The 24,431-nt window shown below is 42.4% G+C and overlaps 1 protein-coding gene across 5 annotated transcripts in view; it reads left to right on the top strand.

Annotated features, from left to right (window-relative positions):
- Positions 1-24,431, top strand: part of KIF5A (kinesin family member 5A) — a 95,127-nt gene that overhangs the window by 58,239 nt on the left and 12,457 nt on the right. For 2 of the 5 annotated variants that reach the window (XM_069972265.1, XM_069972264.1), the window contains exons 11-23: positions 411-559; positions 716-891; positions 2,670-2,738; positions 5,069-5,275; positions 5,667-5,813; positions 5,951-6,139; positions 6,337-6,454; positions 7,518-7,582; positions 8,423-8,532; positions 10,905-11,006; positions 11,164-11,224; positions 11,302-11,373; positions 11,648-11,752. In XM_069972265.1, coding sequence (XP_069828366.1) covers positions 411-559; positions 716-891; positions 2,670-2,738; positions 5,069-5,275; positions 5,667-5,813; positions 5,951-6,139; positions 6,337-6,454; positions 7,518-7,582; positions 8,423-8,532; positions 10,905-11,006; positions 11,164-11,224; positions 11,302-11,373; positions 11,648-11,752 — 1,570 coding nt within the window. The remainder of the gene's footprint in view (positions 1-410; positions 560-715; positions 892-2,669; positions 2,739-5,068; positions 5,276-5,666; positions 5,814-5,950; positions 6,140-6,336; positions 6,455-7,517; positions 7,583-8,422; positions 8,533-10,904; positions 11,007-11,163; positions 11,225-11,301; positions 11,374-11,647; positions 11,753-24,431) is intronic. The other 3 variants (XM_069972268.1, XM_069972267.1, XM_069972266.1) reach the window with 3 other exon arrangements.

Below are 24,431 nucleotides of genomic sequence, written 5' to 3'. Positions count from 1 at the left end.
ATCATAAACACAGAAACATCGAACATTTTCCGGAAGAAATAAGACTAGTGCATAGTTAGTTTTCTGGCATCAAGCATTAATGAATTCAACCTAACCCAGTGTTTCAACTCGAGTCCTCAAGACCCGCCAAAATGTCATGTATTGAGGATATCCCATACTAAGAACAGCTGTAATACCTCATGCACTCACTATAGTTATATCATCTGTGAAATACTAAGGAAATCCTCAAAACATGACCTGTTGGTGGTTCTTGAGAACTGGATTTAAGAAGCACTGGTCTATCCTGTTCATAAATAGTGCCCAGCCTGGTGATTGACCGTTATATAAGCTTTTGCCATTTTATGAAGTCATCTATGTGTAAACTGATGTACTATACACAATAAGCCTTGTAAATATTATCTGTCTTGTAGAGCCAAGACCATCAAGAACACTGCATCAGTCAACCTGGAGCTGACAGCAGAACAATGGAAGAAGAAGTACGAGAAGGAGAAGGAGAAGAACAAGACAATGAAGGAAACCATCCAGAAGTTGGAGGCTGAACTAGCCCGCTGGAGGAATGGTGAGGGGCCGGCCATGGTGGCTAAAATACTAAAAGAAAAGTATATATAACTTTGAAAAAGTAATGAAGTTGTGAAGAGCAATTTTGTAAGGTCTCTTACTCTGTATATATTGCTTTGCATGCAAGAGGAGACAGTCAACCTAATTTTTCCTGTAGGAGAGAATGTACCTGAGACGGAGCAGCTAAGTGATGGTGAGCAGATCATCCAGGACACCTGCGATGAGACACCAGTGAATGATAACAATTCCTCCATTGTGATCAGGATCTCGGAAGAAGAGAGAAGGAAGTATGAGGAGGAGATCCGCAAGATGTATAAGCAACTTGATGACAAGGTACGGAGTAACCAGTCTGTACCAGATACAGCTGTTCTGATGGGGTGTAACAAGTATTGGTTTGTGCAGTCAGCTATATATTTACCTTTTAAGGCTATGTTCACACTGCGTATATGTCCGGCTGCATATTTTTGCGGCCGGACATATACGCGGTAAACTCCGGCCGGGGATTTACGCTACTTGCGGCCGGCTACGTACGGAGCGCGAACTTACGCCCGCAGTCTACTTACGCTTCCCGAGCGCCCTACGTAGCGATCTGACAGCGGTCTTTTACTTGGAAATCTTCGCCTAGCCCCGGACACCCCACAGAACCTTTTGGATCAGCACAAAAAGATGGCAAAATGAAGAAATCACCACTACGTACGGGACCGCATGTTACACTACGGGCGTAAGTTACGGCATTTTCGTCCTCAAAGAATGGTCTGGTTAATTTTTTACGGCGCCGCGTACGATCCTCGCTTAAGTTCTTACGTAGTGTGAACTGTGCCGCCGTATATCGCATACTTTCCATTGTACGCAAACTACGTAAGTCTCCGGCCGCTTATTTACAGAACGCGCTACGTCCGGAGACTTACGTAGTGTGAACATAGCCTAATATTGTTTCTGACATTTCTATAGGGTCAGCTTGTGTCTGAACAAGTCTAAAGACTAAGGGGGAAATTTATCAAGGGTTTTGTGTCTACTTTTAGGTAAATAATTGGATTTTTCGCCCATTTTTGGTCTAAGTTCTATTTATAAACCAGTTTTCGACAGGTGAATATTTTTTAGATGCGACTTTTTTTTTTAATCTGCCTGTTTTGAGTATTCACCCAAAAGTTCACATAATCAGGGATTAGCGCCCAATTCATCATTTGCGCACAAACAGGTGCAGGCTTACGTCTGGTCAGTACCAGGTGAAATATAATTGCGCAATTTTTGCATTTTTGCGACTTTTTACTTAGATGCATTTACTATGGCAGTACTACATGTTAATAAATCAGTCCCAAGATATTGGAACAAAATACACACCAATCCCCATTAGAATAGTTGCACACCTTAGACTCCTTAATAAATAAATGAAGTCCGTTTTTTTCAGTTTTTATTTTTTCTTTCCAAAAAACGGATTTATTTGTGTGCATTCCTTTTGATCCGTTTTTCCATTGACTTCCATTATTAAAAGACGGATCAAAATGCATGTTTTTTTTTAGCATACACAAAAATGTGGTTAACCATGTTTTTGTGTATGCCTAGAAAAAGTATGCGTTTTGATTCGTTTTATTATATATATATTTTTTTTATATATATATATATATTTTATTTTATTTATTTTTTTTATAATGGAAGTCAATGAAAACAATTATCAAAACGGATGCACACAAATACATCCGTTTTTTCATCATTTTTTTTTTTTTTTGCAAAAAAAAAAGTGTAAACCCCGCCTTAACCGCCTCTATAGATATAGGGAGGCAGGATCCTGTCTTTTGTTTGTCTGCAGTGTATGAGAGAAATCATAGCAACTAGGACCCCCCTCCCAACACAACTGTAAAAATAAAGATGAAAAATGCCATATGCAAGTTATATAATGGTGCTGCTCCTTACACACAGGACAGCTTATCCTGAATATTCAGCTGAAATTACAGGTGCACTATAAGAAATCTGGCCTACTGCATTCTGGTATGATGCTTAGTGTGAAAAAAGAAGGTCTGTCTTGTGAGACATATACACGAACATGGCTGGGCAAAGCTGTCAACTCTCAATTTTTCTACTAATGAAGAATTGTAAATTCTTTGTATTTCTAGGATGATGAGATCAACCAGCAGAGTCAATTGGTAGAAAAGCTCAAGCAGCAAATGCTGGATCAAGAAGAGGTAATAACAGATGCTTGTTCTGTAGAGCCCCATTCACATCACGATGGGATGCCAACAAATGTTAACTCAAAACAGGCATTCAAAACAAACAGTATAATAGTAACAGTAATAGTCAACAAAGCAAATAATAATTCTAAGCCAAAACTCCTATATCATAAATACATTGGGGGAAATTTATCAAACATGGTGTAAAGTGAAACTGGCCCAGTTGCCCCTAGCAACCAATCAGATTCCACCTTTCATTTTCCAAAGAGTCTGTGAGGAATAAAAGGTGGAATCTGATTGGTTGCTAGGGGCAACTGAGCCAGTTTCACTTTATATCATGTTTGATAAATCTCCCCCATTGTGTGCAATAAATACAGAAACCAGTAACGTGCGCTATAATGTAACTGATTTATCAGTCACCAGAACAGATTTTACAGATGGCTGTTTTCTATTTTTTCCAATTTAACAAAAATACAGTTTATCTTCACTTGAGTGTGTTTATAAATGTGTTGCATTCTGCCATATGTAGAGATATCTGCATATTGGTTCATAGCACTTGAAAGCAGCAATGTTTAAAGGGGGGTCCCCTTTCGGAGGTGCTTCAGGATAATCAATGTATACGTAGCATGTGATGCTGCAGTCAATCACTGGCTTCTTTCTTGCAAAAACAGCACCACACATGCAGGGCCGTCTTAACAGTATTATGGGCCCCTGGGCAGAGGTGCGAATTGGCCCCCCCCCAACCGCCACCATCAAATCCCCCACATCTTTGCATATAGTGCCCCCCATAGTAGCCAATCCCCCCCATATAGTGCCCCCCATAGTAGCCAATCCCCCCATATAGTGCCCCCCATAGTAGCCAGTGCCCACATAGTAGCCAGTGCCCCCCAAAACAACAAACCAGTTACTCACCCGTCCGGCGGCCCCAGCAGCTGATGTCTCCCGTCAGCGCGCACTCCCGACATCCTCCGGCACAGGCAGCGGGGTACAGAGAGACTGCCTGTGCCGGAAGTGTCCGGCTGCACGACACATCCAGGACACAGGCAGTGTCTCTGTACCCCGCTGCCTGTGCCGGAGGATGTCGGGAGTGCGCGCTGCCGGGAGAGGAGCTGCTGGGGCCGCCGGACGGGTGAGTTCCTGGACTGCCCGCCCCTTCTATCGCCGCTTAGCTGAGTCGATCAGAAGCCCAGGAAAGTGCTGCTCATTGCACTTTCCTGGGCTTCTGATCGGCTGTCAGCTAAGAAGCGATAGAAGGGGCGGGCGGAGGGGGTCGCTCAGGGCTGCTCACTATGCATATGCATAGTGAGCGGCAATAGAGGGGGCGGGCGGGACGGCTTCCTTGCGGTGCTCAGCACTGCTTGGGAGCCGTCTTTGCTTTATAGGACGCACTTAGTTTTATAAGTGCGTCTTATAAAGCTAAAAATACAGGTCACAGAGGGCAGGGGCCCCCTAGGACGCAAGGGCCCCCGGGCAGCCGCCTACCCTGCCCAATGGATAAGACGGCCCTGCACGCATGTCCTCAGGTTGTGTCTTGTATTACAATTCACATTTATTCACTTCAATGGAACTGAGCTGCATGCAGCCATGTTTTTCTAAGCCTTTAAAGTGTAACTGTCAATTAAATATAATTTTTCAGAAATCAATAAATATCAATAGTACAAGTGATTTTAAGAAACTCTGTAATAGGTTTTATTAAGTAATCTTCTTTCACCAAGCTCCCAATACTGGCCTTTCTAACTTGTGGATCCAGCGTTTTAGGTGCCCACACAGTCTCTTAAAAGCAGAGCTGGTTCGCTGCTCTTCCTGCTCACTCATCCCCCTTTGCCCCTCTCCTCTCCATAGGTTGTAATGGACTCAGCAAACCCATCTTCACTTTGCTCCTTTGTAATGAAGATGGCTTTGCCTGATAATGCACAGATAAGAAGTGAGGGAGGGGGAGGCTAGTAAACAGCTTTTTGAGTACAGAAAGAGCCTATTAAAACCTATTGCAGAATTTCTTAAAATTGCTTGTACTATTGATTTTTGCAATAAAAATGAAAATGACACTTACACTAGGCTAGGTTCACACTATGTAAAAACAATGGCCATATGTGATAACAGTCGTTGTTGTGCAAAAAACGGCCGTTATTTTTTAAGTCACGACTGTTATTTGCTTTACAGTAAAGACCTCCCCTCTTTATGCCCTATTAGAGTTTTAAGGATGGGGGAGAGTAACTAGGCATGAATGGTTCCTGTTTAAGTTTAAATAAGGCAACTAGTTATGGCATTGCTGATATTATTTGGTCATCACTGATTTTATACTCTCTACTACAAATAACCTGACCTCAATTTTTTTATATCCACAGCTCTTAGTATCCACTCGGGGAGACAATGACAAGGTGCAAATGGAACTAAGCCGCTTACAGTCTGAGAATGACTGTGCCAAGGAAGAAGTTAAAGAAGTTCTGCAGGCTCTTGAAGAGCTGGCTGTCAACTATGACCAAAAATCCCAGGAAGTGGAGGACAAAACATTGCAAAACAAGATACTTGCTGATGAACTGTCCCAGAAAGTTGTTAGTATCCCCTGCGCGCTGACCACAAGATGGCACAATGACACCAATTCTACAGTGTAGCCTTACCTACAACATGCTTTGAATTACATGTAACACTGTCTATACACAACTGATGTAGGTGAGAACAACCATCTAATGTGTACAGGGAACACTCCCTCTGTAAGAGAGGTGATGTCTGACAGCTTTTCATCCCTCTTCCTATTCAGAACACTTGCACTCTTGACTGAGCTGAGTGTGCAAATGTGTACAGGGTCCAGGAGAGACATTGGTTGGCTGAGTGCATTCAAATAACGGCTATCTAAGTGTATGGCCAGCTTAATTTAACCGGTATATAGAACTATAATAACTATTGAGCAAGGTTATTCACAGTTTTTTTTTTGTCTCTACTAAGGCTACTCTGCTTTCCCTGGAAAATGATCTCCATCGTCTGCAGGAGTTCAGCGCTCATCAACGTAAGAGAATTGCAGAAGTTCTCAATGGTCTCATGAAGGATCTCAGTGAATTCAGTGTCATTGTGGGTAATGGAGAATTTAAACTGGTGAGTAATATCTTAATACACTTGCCAAATGGCAGTGGGTAGTAAATTGGAGCCAGCTCAGTACTATTCCCCTATTTTCCAGTCATTTTTCTTCTATTCGCTGAGTGTGCAGTCTTTACCACAAGTCTTCTTTGCAGCCTGTAGAGATAAGTGGGGCCATAGAGGAAGAGTTTACAGTGGCGCGCCTGTATATCAGTAAGATCAAGTCGGAGGTGAAGTCAGTGGTGAAGCGATGCCGTCAGCTGGAGAACCTTCAGGTGGAATGTCACCGCAAGATGGAAGTTACAGGACGGGAGCTGTCCTCCTGCCAGCTGTTGATATCTCAGGTACCTCTGTCTTTTTTTTTTTATTTAATTTAGTATTTTATATCAGCATTGTATAAGGCTACATATGCTCTGTCTCTAAATGTCCCTACTATAATTCTGTACCATTTCAGTTCTCAGTCTTGAGAAGTTCACAGGGGGTTTCATTCATTTATTTCTGGCTTACAATGTGTGACCTGGCTTTCTCCCTTCTTTTGCAGCATGAGGCCAAGATCAGGTCTCTGACTGAATACATGCACAGCGTGGAGCTAAAGAAACGCCAGCTGGAAGAGTCTTACGATACGCTGAGCGAAGAGCTTGCCAAGATGCAGGCTCAAGGTATCGGGCAGACATCCTTCTGCATGCCAATGTACATTGAAGCATGCAAGGAATTTAGCGTATCTACACGAAAACTTTGTAGTGTGTAATTGTTGTTCTGTCAAACCGTAGTTCATTTCACATTATAAAGGATGACATTTTCATGATAACCTGACATGATAACCTTTTCAGGCTCAGTGAGGATTAGTTGATCGGTGGGTGTCCAGAAGAACGATTACTGAAAAAATGCGGAACTTGAGCAAACGAATGTGGAATTACAGCGGACGATTAACAATAATTTTAGGTTTAGATCTAAATCAACGATCAACTACATATACGAACGATTTTTCAATCATTGCCTGCAATTACACAGAACGATTATCGTTTAAATTCGAATGATATAACAATTTTTCAGACGATAATTGTCCCGTGTAATAGGGCCCTTAGTTTCTGATCAGCTCTGCTTTGCTGTCTTTGGAGAGCTGAGCAGGCAGTGAACAGAGTTTGAGTCTGTAAATATGTAAACTGCATGCTGACCTTTCCAAGGAGAACCAAGCAGAAACCAAAGGGCATAGTACTCAGCAGAGCCCTTCTGCCCCTTTATTCTAGTGACTGGTGGAGGACTCAGCGTCTGGACCCCCACTGATCAAAACTCCTGACATGCTGAGAACTAATAACTTGTGTAGAACTAAAAATTCATGACATTCCAGGTAGTGATCAACTAAAGCAATTTTGGTGGCTGGATTGTACCCTGTCAGGGAAAGAAGATGAGTTTATATAAAATGTACACAAAGAAGTTTATTTTCCTTTTACCCATAGAATACATACAAACGTTGTCACTAATGTCCTCCAAAGTCCTCTGAAACAGTGGGCTGCATGTCCATTTATATTGTTTTATCCACAGAATGTTTCCCTGCTTTATGTGGCCCTGACTAGTAATGTGTGTGTGTATATATATATATATATATATATATATATTGTCTGCGGGAGTTGTCTCATTGACGCTTATCATAAAGTGACACATCTGGAGACTATGACTGTCACTGAATGCGATGTTTAATCAGCTCTCTCTTTTACTTGGCAGAAAATGTGACAGAAGTTTCAGCGAAGGATAAAGAACAGGATGCAGTTGAAGCCAGTGAGGTGAAGGTCAGCATATTGGGTGACTTGTCGGGCAATTGCAATATATTGTTGTCAGGTCATTTACATGGTCCATTTAGTGCCCGTAGCCTTGTGGACTGTATTGTAAGCCATGTAAATAACACCAGCCTGTTTTCCGTAGAGTGTTTAGAATAGTGTCCATTAGCAGGAGAGGGCTATGATGAGTTCCTGAATTTGCAAAGTAGCCCTTTCCCAGAAGGAGAAGAGCTTGCTCTCTGGTGCCACCTATTGGGGGTAAAATCCCTGTGAGTCAGTGTTTTGCTCCTTTAAAAACCTTAAAACATGACTGGAGATTTAATAGCTAAAGCAGAATACCTACCTGTTGACTGCTTCGAGCTTACTAGCATTGCTTTCCCTGGTTTTCCTGACACTGTTAAAACAGGTACCTGCAGCTGCCACTAGAGTTGGCTGCGTTCACATATAATATTTTGTTAAGTTTTTTCAAAACCAGGAATAGAATTGACACAGAGAAAAAATATAATGGAAAAATTTGCACCTTCGATGTTTCAGACCCATTCCTGTATTGTAATGTAAGATTTCCATGTATACCAAAGTCAGGGTAGTGGTTGTAGAATAAAAGACAAGGGGACATTGTCACTTGCCTAATGTCAAAGGTTCTTTGCTCTAGGGAACAGTGGGAGTCTATTAGGTAAGCCTTTGACATCACATTCTTGTGATATACTATCTTCGCCTTTTGGTGATAAACTTATTGTATTTTTTACAATTAACAACCAGTCAATATTTCCTAGTGTTCTGATTGAAGCACATAGTACATCATAATAGATTCCAAATTACAATGTCACATTCAGCTATTCCCCTTTGTATTAGAAGGTCCTGGAGATGCAGATGGAAAGTCACCGCGAGGCCCATCACAAGCAGCTGGCCCGTCTCCGGGATGAGATTAATGAGAAACAGAAGATCATTGATGAACTGAAAGAGTAAGAAAGAGCTATTCCGAAAGTCTCTTTTCTTTGAATTTACTTGTGTACTCACTACTTCAGATTTACTAATCCAACTGTAGATTTTATGGCTCATTTATATTTAGTATGTGTATTATTACAGTAATTCAAGCTTAAAGGGGCTTCCTAATGAAGACATCTCAGACCATTTTTAGTGTCTCAGGAGGCTGATGTTGGTGCTTCTATAACCTGCTCAACCTCCTTCATTTTTTAAACCAGTTCCTCCAACCTTGTGGTTCTCCAGAACTACAACTTCCATTAAGCCCTGACAATGAGCACAGAGTCTAAGAGGTTAGGAGTCTTATGTTAGTTTCTTCCATCTTCTGATGGGCACTACCTTTTATGCAGTTGTGAGGTGCCTATTGTTAGGGCCCTATTCCACCGGACGATTATCGTTCAGATTATCGTTAAATCGTTCGAATCTAAACGATAATCGTTCGGTTGAAATGCAGTTAACGATTAACGACCGATTGAGAAATTGTTGATCGCTTTATAAGACTTGGACCTATTTTTATCGTTGCTCGTTCGCAAAACGTTCGCAAATAGTTTGCATTGAATAAGACATCGTTTGGTCGTTCGCAATAGATACGAACGCAATAGCGAATAAATAGCGAAGACAAAACGATCGCAAGTACGATCATACGATCATAAGTAACTATTATCGTTCCATGGAAATGAGTGAACGTTTTCAGGTCTTTCGCAATAGCGGTCGTTTGAGATCGTTAATCGTTAACGATTATGCAAACGATAATCGTCCGGTGGAATAGGGCCCTAATTCCTGGCAGCCAGGGTCCTTCTGGTCTCTATGGCTGCCATGATAAGACTTATGCCCCTATTCCACGAGTCGTTTGGAGGAGCAAACGAGCGCTATTAGCGCTCGTTTGCTCCTCGTTCCCCGCTCGCTGCCGCCGCTATTCAACGCGGCGCCAGCGAGCGGGTGAGTGCGGGAGGGGCGGCGGGGAGCTGCTGGGGGGGCTGCCCGGGGGATCGCTGATCGTCCGGGCAGCCCATAGGATATAGCAGCGTCTGCTGCCGATGCTCCTATTCAACGGAGCGACGGCAGCAGATCGCTGCTATATCAGTCGCTTGTTTTTCAACATGTTGAAAAACAAGCGACTGCAACGATCAGCCGACATGAACGATGTCGGCTGATCGTTGCACTCTATTCCACGGGACGAATATCGTTCGTAGCGGCCGATATCGGCCGAATATGAACGATATTGCTCCTCTAAACGACCCGTGGAATAGGGCCTTTACATTACAGTAGGCCAGAGACTGGCTGTAATAGATTATTGGCAGTTTGACTTTCACATAGTGAAATACCATAGGAGAAACTGTTAAAAAAAAGTATTTAAAAAAATCTGAAAAAGTCTCTCATAATATAAAAAAATAAAAATTGACTATTTTCAAACTTAATTTTAAACATAATTGGGACCGCCACATGTTTGGCCAAATGGCCAAACTAATAAAATATAATGTTAATAATCTCACATAGTGAATGTCGTAAACAAGAAAGAAAAACAGATACCATAATTGCCATATTTGTGGTCACCTGAAACCCCAGAAATGATGGAAAAAAGGCAAATTAAAAGCTCCCCCAGAATGGTACCCAGAATTTTTTTTTTAATGTGCCAATCAAAGAGGAGTAGGTGCATGTAAGTAGGTGGTAGAGAGGCGGTGAATAGGCAGAGATGAACTGGCTTACCCTAGGTTGTTGCTGTGCTAGCGTATGACCCCTGGGCACTGGAGCCTCATTTACATATTAACAATTTAAACATATTTTAAAAGATTTTTTTGTCTTTTTTTTACTATTTTTATTTTAAATAATTCTGAAATCCTGCAGTTTTCCCTTTTTAACACTAAGTCTGATGATAAGAAGAAGTCTGTTGGAAAGTGATTAATACAGAATTACAGCAAAAGGTGACATGAGTAAATAGATTATACTAAAGATGAAGCTCACAGCTCAGTCTCCCTCTCCCTGTGGAATAACATCTGCAAAGATCACAGAGCATGCTTAGAAACCTTTCCCATTCATATCTATGGTAGAGCTCATGTCTATTGTTGCCTATGTCCATGGGGCTTGCAGTAAAGCATATCTCAGTGTTGTTAAAAACAGCTTAGGCAAGGTGGCTGCCTCTATATTATTACAAAAGTGAAATTTATAAAAATTACAGAAAATAGAAAGAGAAGAGGCCCAAAAGTCTTTTGCTTTATTTTGTATGCTAGTATAGTTGATTCTAGTTGATTTGGTTGTTTGCTGGATTACTGTATGTCTAGCACAAAAAAGAAGACATTTTAATTCGGTGGTGTGTGGCTCTACTCTGATTAGCGCTGTTTTTTCTTTTCTTTAGTCTGAACCAGAAGCTGCAGCTGGAGCTTGAGAAGCTGAGAGCTGATTATGAGAAGCTGAAAAGCGAGGAACACGAGAAGAACCACAAGCTGCAGGAGCTGACGTGAGTGTCCATTGCAGCCCTTAGGAAGCTGTATGTAATACAGAACTACTTCCACCACATATATACCATATAAAAGTCTGTGGGTAGCCGATGGAAATCTGCATCACTTAAGTGATAACGTGTGGCGGTCATCTACACTTTTTACTGTTTTTATCAGATTTCTGTACGAGAAGCACGAGCAGTCCAAGCAGGATCTTAAAGGGCTCGAGGAGACTGTTGTAAGTAGAGCTCTTATATCCTGAATTATCATCATTGTAGGAGCAAATCCTTACTGAACCTGTAACTATTTTATAAGGCCCGTGAACTCCAGACCCTCCACAATCTTCGGAAGCTTTTTGTTCAAGACGTCACATCTCGGGTCAAGAAAGTAAGTAGACAAATTATTATCCAATATAGCTTAATAGAATGAAAGGATAGGGGTCATTCACAATTGGCATTCCTATTATTTTATATTGGTTGCCCCAGCTGTTCAGAGTAAGTTGGCAGAAGAAAAATAATTCTAACTCTGTCACTCTGTACAGGGTTCAGATGTAATAAAGCATTCTCTGTATAAGAATTGCATAAAATAAGGATGGCTGTATACGTATTACAATGTACCTGCATACTGTATCTTCTATTAAAATACCAATGTGTCTATGCAGAGTGCTGAGATGGAACCCGAGGATAGTGGGGGGATTCACTCCCAGAAACAGAAGATTTCCTTTCTTGAGAACAACCTGGAGCAACTTACAAAGGTTCACAAACAGGTAGGTGTCACAGCTATTGTATATGGGAATAACCAAGCTTTTACAAGCTAAAACAAAAACAGTAAAAAAAAATTAAGGAAAGCTTATTGTTCACAAACTCAACATCTCATATCATTGTGTGTGCAATGGAAATTACATGACGAGTTTGTGCTTCGTTCTGCACCATGAAGATCTGATATCGATGCTTATGTTCAGTCTGCTCTTATTTCTGCAGAACATTGCTTCTCAGTGCATGACTGTATTTTTTTGTCACAAAATGAAATCTTCATATCATTAACTGCACCAAATGGCCTATCATGGAATTAAGGCTTGCCCATGGCTATATAGTTTGAGGCATTTGTACTGTTGGTCACTGTCGTTTCAACAAACGTTTCTTAGATCAATAGTACATATGACGGACGTAAGAATGTAGTACATTCTTAACTAAGTTGTTAACTCTGAAAAAAAACCCAGCACAATTCCATCTTGTGTTTACAAGACAGACTTACTGAGATATCAGATTACATGCTGCCCAAAGCTTTGTGAAGAAGGGCGGAGTTAGGAGGGAGATGGATGGGGTAGTGAGTGAAAAGACCAGAAGCAAACAGAGAGACGGCAAAGAGACTATAAAAGAGCTTACTTTGCGTATTAGATTTCACCCCCATACTTAGGGCCCTATTCCACAGTAACGATAATCGGCCGGATCGGCCCCATTTGGCCCGATTCGGCCGATTATCATTCGGTGAAATAGAGAGAACGATCAGCCGATGATCATGTCATCGGCTGATCATTCATTTAGGGCCAGACCTAAAATCAACGTTCCCCCACCGTGCATCGCTACGGTTGAATAGTGGTGCGCAGCGGGCGACCGACGAGTTGAGAAGAAGCAGCATCATACATTACCTGTCCAGGCTTCTTCTCCGCGCTGTCTTCATCCCCGGGTCCCGCGCGCTCTATCTTCAGAATGGCCGGTCAGCACTCAGCCAATCACAGGCCGGGACCCTGTGAGATTGGCTGAGTGGCCTGTCAGCTGACCGGCCATTCTGAAGATAGAGAGCGCGGGACCCGGGGATGAAGACAGCGCGGAGAAGAAGCCTGGACAGGTAATGTATGATGCTGCAAGGGCTGCAAGGACATTGGTAACGATGTCCTTGCAGCCCTCGCTCAACAATCATCGGGCCGTGGAATAGGCCCAGTAATCTAGCAGATCGCCACTCGTTTACATCGTTGATCGGGCCCTCCTCGGCCCGTGGAATAGGACCCTTAGACTGTTCTGTATTGTCCTTAATGCTGCTGGGGCACATGGTGTGTATGAAGACATAGAAGAGCTGGGTCTCTTCTTCTGTGTGAGCAATGTATGGGAGACATTGGATCTAGCTGGGTAATAACTGAAAATTACAGATGGAGCCTATAGAGCAGATGTGAGAAATACTGTGTACAAGTTATATTACAGCCAGAAATATTGCTACTCTTTACATACACGCACAGGGGAGCTTATCCAGAAAAAAGTACCTATAATGATGGGTTAGCTTTAAGCGTTGCCTTGTCTTTTGAACAAAAAAACGCATTGTATAAGGGTGTCATTAGAGTGCTTTGGCCAGAGATTTCGGAGCAAGGGTGGCATTGGACCTGTTGCAAGCTGAGTGATGACTAGTTATTTGTTTTTTAATTGGTCCCCCCATTTCCCACCTCTGGATAATTTTGCACGAAAGTTTAGAAAAACGCCTTAAAGTTTTATTCATCTTTTCCGTGTTCTACAGTGATTATTATTTATTAATATTTTGATATTTTAGTATTTATTATTATTATTATTATTATATATTTTTTTTTAATAAATAGTTTATTTAAGATTTTCAACATTTAATAAAGCACAAATATGCAAAAGTATGTGGTCAACATTATACAAGTAAACATCCCCTAAATAGTGCTATGTCCCAGAAATCACTGACTGAAAAAATGTCAACACAGTGTAAGGCCATGTTCTTACAGTGTAAGAGACCGGCTGTTTCGTGACCCGACCAAGTCACGGAATGGCCAGTGTCAAAGGATGTTCTGAATTTGAATGCGGGCGCATTTGTGCGTGCCCGCATCCGAATTCCCTGCTGCTCACAATGGTTTACACATTCCGTGGACTGATAGGGTTTTCTGCGGCCGCTATTCAGTGAATAGCGGCCGCACAAAACTGACATGTCACTCCGACTTGGATTCCTGCAAGAGCAGCACTACGTAAGTACCGTAGAAATAAAAATACAAGAATCAGTAAAAAGAAGAAAGAGAAAAGAAGACAGACCCAAGACACAGACAGGGGAGACACAATGAGGAAAGGGGGAAGCGGACGTCAGTGTACAGGGTGTAACGGTTCATAATTGGAGTCCCATGGGGAGCAGATCATATGGAATTTCTCTATTCTATCCTCATTAGTGGCTGATAGGTATTGAAACCTCAAATCTCTTGGATACGATTAACTAGCGCTATTGCTGAGGGAATGATGGGCTGTTCCCAGTATTTAGCTAACAAACACTTAGCAGCAGTCAAGATATGGAGAAGCAGCCTGGTAGCAGGTTTGTGCATATTCTTGGGAGGAACATTCAAGATTTCAATATGCGGATCTAAGATGATCACTTGATGAAGGACTGTGGCTACTAGGTCCTGTACGCCCTTCCAGTATGGCACCAACTCGGGGCAGTCCCAAAAGACATGGAGTAAAGTCCCTACCACAGACATCTCCAAGACTCCGAGGAGGTTGCTGGGAACAGGAGATGGAGCAGCTCAGGAGTGTGACACCAGAAGAACAAAATGTTGTACCAGTTTTCTCTATATGAAAGACAAGAGGAGGACTTGGCTGCTTGATACCAAATAATAATAGTTCTCTGAAGGTACGTCTCCATTTAGCCATATGTGGATGGACCTTATATGGAGTATATGGAAGTAATAAGCCCTCTAGTGGAGGGAGTCTCTTTACATAACAACTCAAATGGTGTGGGTTTTGTAGATGGCCTGCCATCAGTAATTTCAGAAGAAAAATAGGAGACATGCTCATGAAAGGCCGCTGCTCTCTTTGGGAGATTAAAGCATTCCTTAAAGTGTCTGAAAGGGCAGCACGTGTTTTTTAAATGGACAGACAAATGTCTGCAAAATGAAAAAGTTTGGCTTTCTGCCACGGCATAGTAGTATGACAGTCGTAACAATCACGCAGCAAATCCGAGAACAGAAAAATAAAGCTGGCATGCAACTTAAAGAAAAAGGTTTGTCACTTGCTAACCAGATGTCCCTAGTATACTTCATGGGACCCAGGAGCAAATATGTGGAGCCAAATCAATTAACTAGGGTAGTTGGGTGCCATATATAGTTTCACTATTTCGGTCCACTTGTGAAAAGCCTGTAGAGAGGTTCAAGATGGGATTCTCCAAAGGTAGATCGCAAAATAATATAGATAGACATTAGTCACGGCAAGTCCACCAGAGGCCTTCCCAGCACATAACAGTGATTGTGACGCCTGATGGTGTCCACTCCCCCAAATGAAAATGAGAACTTTATCAATACTCCACATGGGATTGGGACTGAAAGGAGTGTTTGTAGAAGACATAGTAAAGTGGGGCAGTATGATTATTTTTATGGCCATAATTTTGCCTAACCAAGACAGTGGGAGTGTCGATCATTTAGTCAACTGGGACTTAGTGTCTTGAAAAAAGTTTGATATAACTTTTATATAAATCTTTACAGGACGCTGTTTATTTTTTTTAAGTTTTATGTGTTTTTAAGGATTAAAAAATGGATCTTTTTTTTTTTTTTTCAAAAGCAGCACCACTTTTATTTATCACTTGAATTGCGCCTCAGACCCATTCAAATTAATGGGCTGAGCTGTAGTACCAGGCATGAACCATGGACAGGAGTGGCACTGTTTTTTTTGGGAAAAAAATATCTATACCATATAAGAATGAAAAAACAGTATGCTAATCTAAGGCTATGTTCACACTATGTAAAAGTGCGATGGCAACAACGGCCGTACTGTGCGGAGTGGAACATAGCCTATTGTTCTATGGGATCCCGGCCGGAGCGTATACACATCATATACGCTCCGGTCGGGATCCCGTGCGGCGCTGCAGAGAACTGACATGTCGGTTTACTGCGGCTGCAATTCAGTGAATTGTGGTCGTAGAAAACCCTGTCAGTTCACACAATGAAGCGAGCGGCTCTGGACGCTTGCTTCATTGTGTCCTATGGGGAGTTCTGATGCGGGCGCGCGCTGATGCGCCGGCATCAGAACATTACGGCCATATAGATCATCCGGCCAGTACTGCAGTACCAGCCGGGATGATCTTTGCAGAGACCGGCTGTTCCATGACCTGGCCGGGCCACGGAACGGCCGGACTCTTACATAGTGTTAACATAGCCTAAAGCTGGGTTCACTTTGTGTTTGTGCAGTACGTTTAACATATCCATTTTATGGATGCAATTGTATGCATCCGTTTGGATCCATTTTTTCCATTTACTTCTATTATAAAAAAGTATTGAAACGGATCAGTTTTTTTTAGAGTACACAAAAGCGTGCTTGACTACATTTTTCTGTACATTAAAAGTAACCATTCAAAATCAGATCTGTTAAATGGACTGTAGTCAGACAACCAGAAACGGCCGTACTATATTATATTATAGAAATCCAGAAATGGCAATGATAGATAGATATAGATATATTACTCCAAGTAGCTCATTTGTAATGTTTCTGAAAATTGTGGCTTCTCTCATGTACGTCACTCAGAATGGGACACAGCATGAGGCTGTAGAAGAAAAACTGGACAATATTTTTTATACCGTTGGAGAAAATGTTTTTAAGTACAATAATTTATTATGAATGGTGATTCCTTCCAAAAGATGACTGAGCATGGAGGAGCATGTGACTATGCCCCTCCCTCTGTGACCTTCACTGAGCCTGTAGATCCCTATGAAAGACACACAGGGAGGGGCATGGTCACACACTCCTCTATACTTTGCCATCTTATGGAAAGGATGGCCATTCAGCATACAGAGCTTGGTGACACAGCCTGGAGGAAAAATTACAATTCCCATTAAGTCTGGACAGCCAAAGCTGGGATACACAAGGACGTTAGTAAGTGCTGTGAATACACTTACTAATGCTGTACACTCAACAATTTTACTGTAAAGTGGCCAACCCCTTTAACCTTTAAATTTCTATCCCTCTATTTTGTATTATATGTCATATCAAAAAGAGATTGTATATTAAGTACACCAAAAAATGGATCAGGTTCTGTAAGATTATTATCCTATATGCAGTATATGTACCAAAAGATACATCAATGGATTATTTCACCTGTTAGAACAATGTAATGGCTCAGCCAGTTGCAGGCCGGGCTTGGCAAACAATTGCTGGATTGTTCTTATTGCCATTTAATTTCATAATTTGTTGACTGTACAGGGTGGGTGGTCGATAATGATAATTTGAAAGATGCCTATAATGAAAATTTAACACCGTATTCTTGTTCATTGGTTAACTGCTGGTCCATGGGGGCCACTGGGGGGTGGACTGTATATGGACAGTCAGAATGGGGCTGCTATTTTGCAGATGAAAATGATCTCAGGACTAGGTCTCCATATTTGCACCATTCAGGTAATTGAGTGAAGAGTTTTTCAAGACTCCTTGGGATGTGCACACTTAGATTACTTGTTAAACTTCCTTAATCATAATTCTATTTGTGGTTTTACACAGGGCGTTTACATATCCATTTCTCGGATAGCGCTTGTTTTGCGGCAGCTTTGTAGCATACACCAAGAGCAAATTTCATCTTTGTACTGAAAAGGCCAGCCCATAACTTTTACTGGATGTGCTTTGTTAATCTAATATTTTGTAGAATCTTGATAAAAGGCTGCTACTTCTTTTCTTTTGATGCTTAATAGCCTTCCTGGACCTATTCCAGCTACCACCTCAATATAAATTCAATGAATAATTGAAATTATATTGCTATATTTAGTCAGCATTCTCTGCAGCAGCATCTGTCTTCATTATAAGTGCATTATCACCCTCCATTATTTCTGTTTGTTCCACCTTCTGCTTTCTTCGGTTTGCACGCTCAGTCTATATGGAAGTAAGCGATCTCTTTTTCAATGACTCCCATTTGTATCCCCCATTCCCTCCTTGCTGCCTTCCATTTAGCTGGATGACTGGGTTTCCAAGGTACTGAAAGATATTAAGAGATGTTTGCCTAACTCCAGGTCCGCTGGCCTCTATCACCCCTGTATCCCAGCTTTTCAGTACTGTTGTGTAATGCAATGGATCTATCATAAACTAGATATGCTTGTACATATAACCTTATTGCAAGGAAAGGGTAATATGCATACAAGCATTCATCCATTTCCCAAGCTCTGATGCAATTCTTACATCTTGATGTTTGCGGCTGACATGGAGTCAGGGTAGCAGCTCTGACATGACTTATGACTTGTAGTGTTAGTGAATGGGGCTTGCAGGGATCGGCACTTCGCTTCACAGCCTCCACCCAGTTTTGGATTTATTGTTAGAGAGTAATAAAAATAATCGAGATATTCACATCTCATTCACATGGCAATGCACACAAATATCACAAGAACTGGTACAAGTTCATATTTTTAGAAGTTGACCATTGGTATTATATGTCAATGGATTCTGCCAAATACATAACGTGGTGTAAAAGTGTTGTTTAAAGCCACGTGGTTGTCTCTCCTGGCTTACATGTACAGTGTAAGTAATGAACAAAAAGTACGGTACTTCTTACAGCCACTAAATTAAGAAATCCACAGCTGCTGTTTGTGTTTTTTTTTACATTCTTTGCGGCACGTGTGAACGTAGCCTAATGCACCTAGTCACTGTAAGGGCCTGTTCACACTACGGAATTTGCACAGAATTTTAAGCAAAGTCCGTGCTTTGCTTTGAAGTTCCGCCTGTCGAATTGATTGAATAGGATGTCTCACATGCACTCCACCATCCGCCCAAAGAATTGACATGTCTAATTCCGTAGTGTGAACTGACCCTAATAGAGGCAAGGCCGGCATACTAAAGCCTTGGTGGTAAATTGTGCTTGGTGCCAGTTCTGCTTGGTGTGCAGCATGCAAAATCTTTCAAAGTGAGAAGAATGAAGAAACAACCAATTGAATATATTGTATACTGCATATGATGGGTTCATGCCAAGCCCATAAGCTATACAAATCTCTAGCGTGGAGCCCATAGATGGCTATAGGTCTCTGTTTGGCTGTTTGGATTAAAACATGGTAAGGTAGATATGTCACCATATGTTTGGAGCATGTTACCTGAAAGGTCCTTGTGTGTTATAGTGCTACTAGTCTTTTTTAAGGAAGGAATTAAGGGTAACTTTTAAGGAAAAATTTGACATTTCATAGTGGTGTGTCAGAAATTTAGGTTGGTTGGGGGTTCTGAGACCCCATAATCACTAAAGCAAGCTAGCAGAAGCACTCAGCGCATGGTTTTTTTCTACTCTTCTATCTGTAGCTCTTCTTGCCTTCTATGGATTTATATAAAGTTTTTTTGGAAGTTTCTTAAAATGATAGTTTAACCTTTAAATTGTAGGTAAACTGATAATAATTATGGGGGACATTTATCATGACTGGTGTACCAGTATGGCAGTCTTACATAAAGCCCCTCCCCATTTTCCCCGACCGGTTTTACTAAGAGGCATACACCCCTTAGTATTGCCAGCCGGCCCTGCGGGCATCATGCCAAATTCTACACCTGCTCTGAAGCAGGCGGAGTTTTTGCCTGGTTTACACCTGTCTGCAGACGTAAATCTTCATAAATCAGGCGTGGGAGGAGGTCGGCTCTTTTCTGTCTAATGTCAGTCTACCTTGAGCTGAAATCTCATGCATGCACTGAAAGTTGACTTTGGAAAGCAAAGAGGCTATCAGTCAAATGATCGGGGGGCGGCACGGGTATAGGATAGAGGAGGGAGTGGGCACTTGTGGCGATCAGGGACCACTCAATGGACACTTGGCTCATTAACAGATTACAGAATTGTGGAATTACTCTCATCAGGGCGCTCTTACACACTGACGTTTTATTGCAGTTATACCAAAATCAGGTGTGGATCATAATGAATTAGATAATATAAAGAACAGGAGCTTCTTGTTCTTGGTTTTAATCCACTCCTGGCTATAACTTTATCACAAAAGCTGAGCAATACTGCAGTGTGTAAGAGCACCCTCAAGCTTCATCAAGTTTCAGTCCAATAGAGGTATGGTTAGTAAAGTGGTGTATGGGGTGCTGTATTTGATTTGTCAGTGAATCCCCCCTGACAGACTTCTTTAAAGATTATTGACCCTTTTTGTGGTATAAGGCCATAAACACTTGGGACATGGAGTAGACTGGAACGTGTCTCTAGAATTCAAAGCAAATGGCAATGTAACAATAGCTTTTATACAATCCTAGTGGTTTAATTCTAGTATTTTCCTAAGGCATAAACAGACCCTCCTATACATTGGTTGGGAATAAGGCTATAAATTCTGTGTAGATTTCTTGCAGATTTTGGCCTGCCTGTTAAAGCTAATCAGGAAAAGCCACAACACATCTGCAGTCCAGTGTGAACTTGTCCTAAAGATCTTGCATCTGGCACACACTTTTTCGGCGGGCCAAAGTACTATGAGGTCATAGTACAGCAGGTCTTCTGTAGTCATACAGCTAAGTAAATATCTACTTTTTGTGAATCTTGTTAAATTGTATAAAAGTCATTGGTGGAAGGTCAGAGACGGTTGTGAGGTCTCTGTACAGTGTTAGGCTGTTACTGATTTAATCAGCTTTATTACTCTATTAATCCCACTATTGGTTGTTACAGTATTTTTAGTCATTTATTTTATATTTTGTTGTTCTGTATTGGTCATTTTTCCAGGCAGTAAAACTGGTACAACTGCTGCTGTCACATAGCGGGTCACTCACTGGCTGGCATTCTCTGAACTCACCAGCTTCTTGATTTGTGTATATATTAAGCCACTGCTATGCTTGCATGCTATATGCTATATAGAACATAATACATGCATGTGATATACACATACGGCATCAAAATTCACATCCCAGAAGCTTATAAAGCTGGCAAAAGTAAAAATAGTCTATATATGTGTTCTTTATATGTGTTCTTTATAACAGGGTATGTTCGATAAATTTCTATAATAATAATAATGTTTCAGATGCATATTGGAGGTGAGTGATTTTACATTTTGAGGCTATGTTCACACTACGTAAATCTACAGCCGTAGTTCTCGCCGCAGAACTACGGCCGTAGATTTGTGGGGTGGAACATAGCATTATTTGATATGGGATCCCGGCCGGAGCGTACACACATTGTATACGATGGCCGGTTCCCATACGGCGCCGCAAACAACTGACAGGTCCATTATTTGCGGACAGAATTCAATGAATTCCACCTGCAGAAGGACCTGTCAGTTCACACAGTGAAGCGAGCGGCTCCGGCTGCTTGCTTCACTGTGTGCTATGGGAAGCTCTGATGCGGGCGCCCGCATCAGAGCTCCACGGAGGAAAGATGATCCGGGCTGAGACCGGCCGTTCCGTGACCCGTCCGGAGTCACGGAACGGCCGGTCTCATACGCAGTGTGAACATGGCCTGAAAGTGTAGTTGCAATATACAATTCATTCAAAACAACTTCAGACGCATCACTTTTTTCACATTTCGTTACGGTGCGATCTTGTTCTAAATTGAAAAAAGAAATTAAAGGGGTTATCCAGCGCTACAAAAACATGGCCACTTTTCCCCCTATTGTTGTCTCCCCCCCACCCCACCCAAACTGGAGACAACAGTAGGGGGAAAGTGGCCATGTTTTTGTAGTGCTGGATAACCCCTTTAAGTTTCCCCCCACCATTCTTCACTTAGTACCCCATAATGAGAAAGCGAGAACAGAATGTTAGAAATCCTTACTTATTCATTGGGAAACTAAAATATTGCATTAATATAATCATTTAGACCCTTTGGTAGTGATTACAGCCACCAGTGTTCTTGGGTATGATGCCACAAGCTGCACACACATGCATTTGGGGAAAAGTACCATGTGTCTCCTTGACCTGAATTACAGCTGACAGATTCACTTTAAGTGTCATTGCAAAGTATCTGAATGCTTATGTCCTTGCAAAATTTTAGTTATTCCTTTTTAATAAATTTGCCAGAAAATTATATATATATATATATATATATATTGTAGGGATCTTCCCGGGGGATGGTGTGTTTGGACACAGTTCACAGCAGACTTGGACTTGTAAAACAACAGCTTGGCGTTTATTTTCAGCATAAACAGTCCGTAACAGAAATATAGCAACACTGTGCTTTAAGAACAAAACAAAAGGTCTTGCCCGTCTGGGCGCTAACTAACAAAAGCAGGTTACCTCTCTGTCACTTCAGTCGGCAGTATTGCGGGGTGTGAACAGGCCCCAGCAGCGGCTGTCTTCCCAGCTCTCACCAAACAGCATGCAGGCTGTTCACTCCTGGCTGAGAGAGAGAGACCTGTACACTGAGCACACCTTTTGCCTTCTCAGGCTGATTGGGATCAGAGCTCACCTGATCCCAAAACCCACACTGGATCGAGGGGGAGGGAATGGCAAGTCCCACTACCAAAACTTACCTGCCATTCCATGTAAGTCCAGGCCCGGCAATAATAAATAATAGCTCAGCAGCATAACACTGCTGAGCACAGATGCCTCCTGGACTCACCATCTCACACTATGTATCAACCTGGGTGAGATGTACATCCCCTCGAGCACTTTACCAGTGACATGTCCACATATCCCCCCCCTCTTCTTCAGACCGGAGGGCTGAGCATTTTGTCCCCACAGACAGTGTACCCTAGATAGGGCGTCAGCATTTGCCTGTAATTTCCCTGGCCGGTGTTCCACCATGAAATTAAAGTTTTGGAGGGAAAGAAACCACCTAGTCACCCTTGCATTCTTCTCCTTGTTTAATTTCATCCATGTTAGGGGGGCATGGTCTGTCACTAACTTAAACCTCCTGCCTAGTAAGTAGTACTTCAGGGATTCTAGGGCCCACTTCACTGCCAGACATTCTCGCTCAACTATGGCGTAGTTTTTCTCGGCCGGGGATAGTTTCCTGCTTAAGTACATAACCGGGTGCTCCTCGCCATTCACGACCTGTGAGAGGACGGCACCTAACCCTGTGTTAGAGGCATCTGTCTGTACTAGAAACTCTCGCCTAAAGTCAGGGGTAACTAGCACAGGCTGTTGGCACAAGGCAGACTTAAGGCTTTGAAAAGCTTTCTCAGCCTCTGGAGTCCATGTCACCATTGCGGACTTCGCACCCTTTGTCAGGTCAGTTAGTGGGGCTGCAACTGAAGCAAAATTCGGCACAAACCTTCGGTAATAGCCCGTAATACCCAGGAAAGCTCTGACCTGTTTCTTTGTGAGGGGTTGAGGCCAATTCTGTATTGCCTCAATTTTATTTAGTTGTGGTTTCACTAACCCCCTCCCAATAATGTAGCCCAAGTATTTGGCCTCCTCTAAGGCTAGTGCACACTTCTCTGCATTGATGGTTAACCCCGCATCACTTATGGCATCTAACACCGCCTGGACCTTACAGAGGTGACTTTCCCAATCCGGACTAAAAATGACCACATCATCGAGGTAGGCAGCGGAGTAATCACGATGTGGTCGCAGAATCAAGTCCATCAACCTCTGAAAAGTGGCAGGGGCTCCATGTAACCCGAATGGCATCACTACGTATTGGAAGAGCCCATCAGGGGTGGAGAATGCAGTCTTCTCTCTAGCCTTAGGAGTGAGTGGGATCTGCCAGTAGCCCTTAGTGAGATCGAGGGTAGTTATGTACCTGGCATTACCCATCCTTTCTATCAACTCATCTACCCTGGGCATGGGGTAGGCATCGAACTTGGAGATCTCATTTAACTTTCTAAAGTCATTACAGAACCTCCAAGTTCCATTGGGCTTTGGGATTAACACAATCGGGCTGGACCACTCGCTCTGGGACACCTCAATGACTCCTAGGTCAAGCATACGTTTTACCTCGGATGATACCGCCTCCCTCCGTGCTTCTGGTATCCTATAGGGCTTCAGGTTTACTCTGCTTCTAGGCTCAGTTTCAATATGATGACTAATGAGATGCGTACGCCCTGGAAGGTCAGAAAACTTGTCTTTATTTTTCTGCAGGAACTCCTTAGCTTCCTGCTTCTGGGATACTGATAGGGTGTCACCAATCCTGACCGGAGGGATTGGTGGTGACAGATGACCAACAGGCTTTGTCGCCACCAAGGATTCCCTGTCTTTCCAGGGCTTGATCAAGTTTATGTGATAAACTTGGAAAGGCTTCCTTCTACCTGGTTGGTGTACCTTGTAGTTGACCTCACTGATCTTCTCTACAATTTCATAGGGACCCTGCCACTTGGCTAAGAATTTGCTTTCTACCGTGGGAACAAGTATGAGTACCCGGTCACCTGGGCTAAAGGTCCTGATTCTTGCAGAACGATTGTAAATTCTGCTTTGGCCCTCTTGCGCCCTCTGGAGGTGTTCCCTTACTAGGGGCATTACAGTGGCTATACGGTCCTGCATTTGTGCTACATGCTCTATAACACTCTTGTATGGGGTGGACTCACTTTCCCATGTCTCTTTCGCTATATCCAACAAACCCCTAGGGTGACGACCATAGACTAATTCGAAGGGAGAGAACCCTGTGGA

This window comes from Dendropsophus ebraccatus, chromosome 5, assembly GCF_027789765.1.
Source record: "Dendropsophus ebraccatus isolate aDenEbr1 chromosome 5, aDenEbr1.pat, whole genome shotgun sequence".
Classification (NCBI taxonomy): Eukaryota; Metazoa; Chordata; class Amphibia; order Anura; family Hylidae; genus Dendropsophus; species Dendropsophus ebraccatus.
This window is presented reverse-complemented; position numbering and strand designations above follow the sequence as displayed.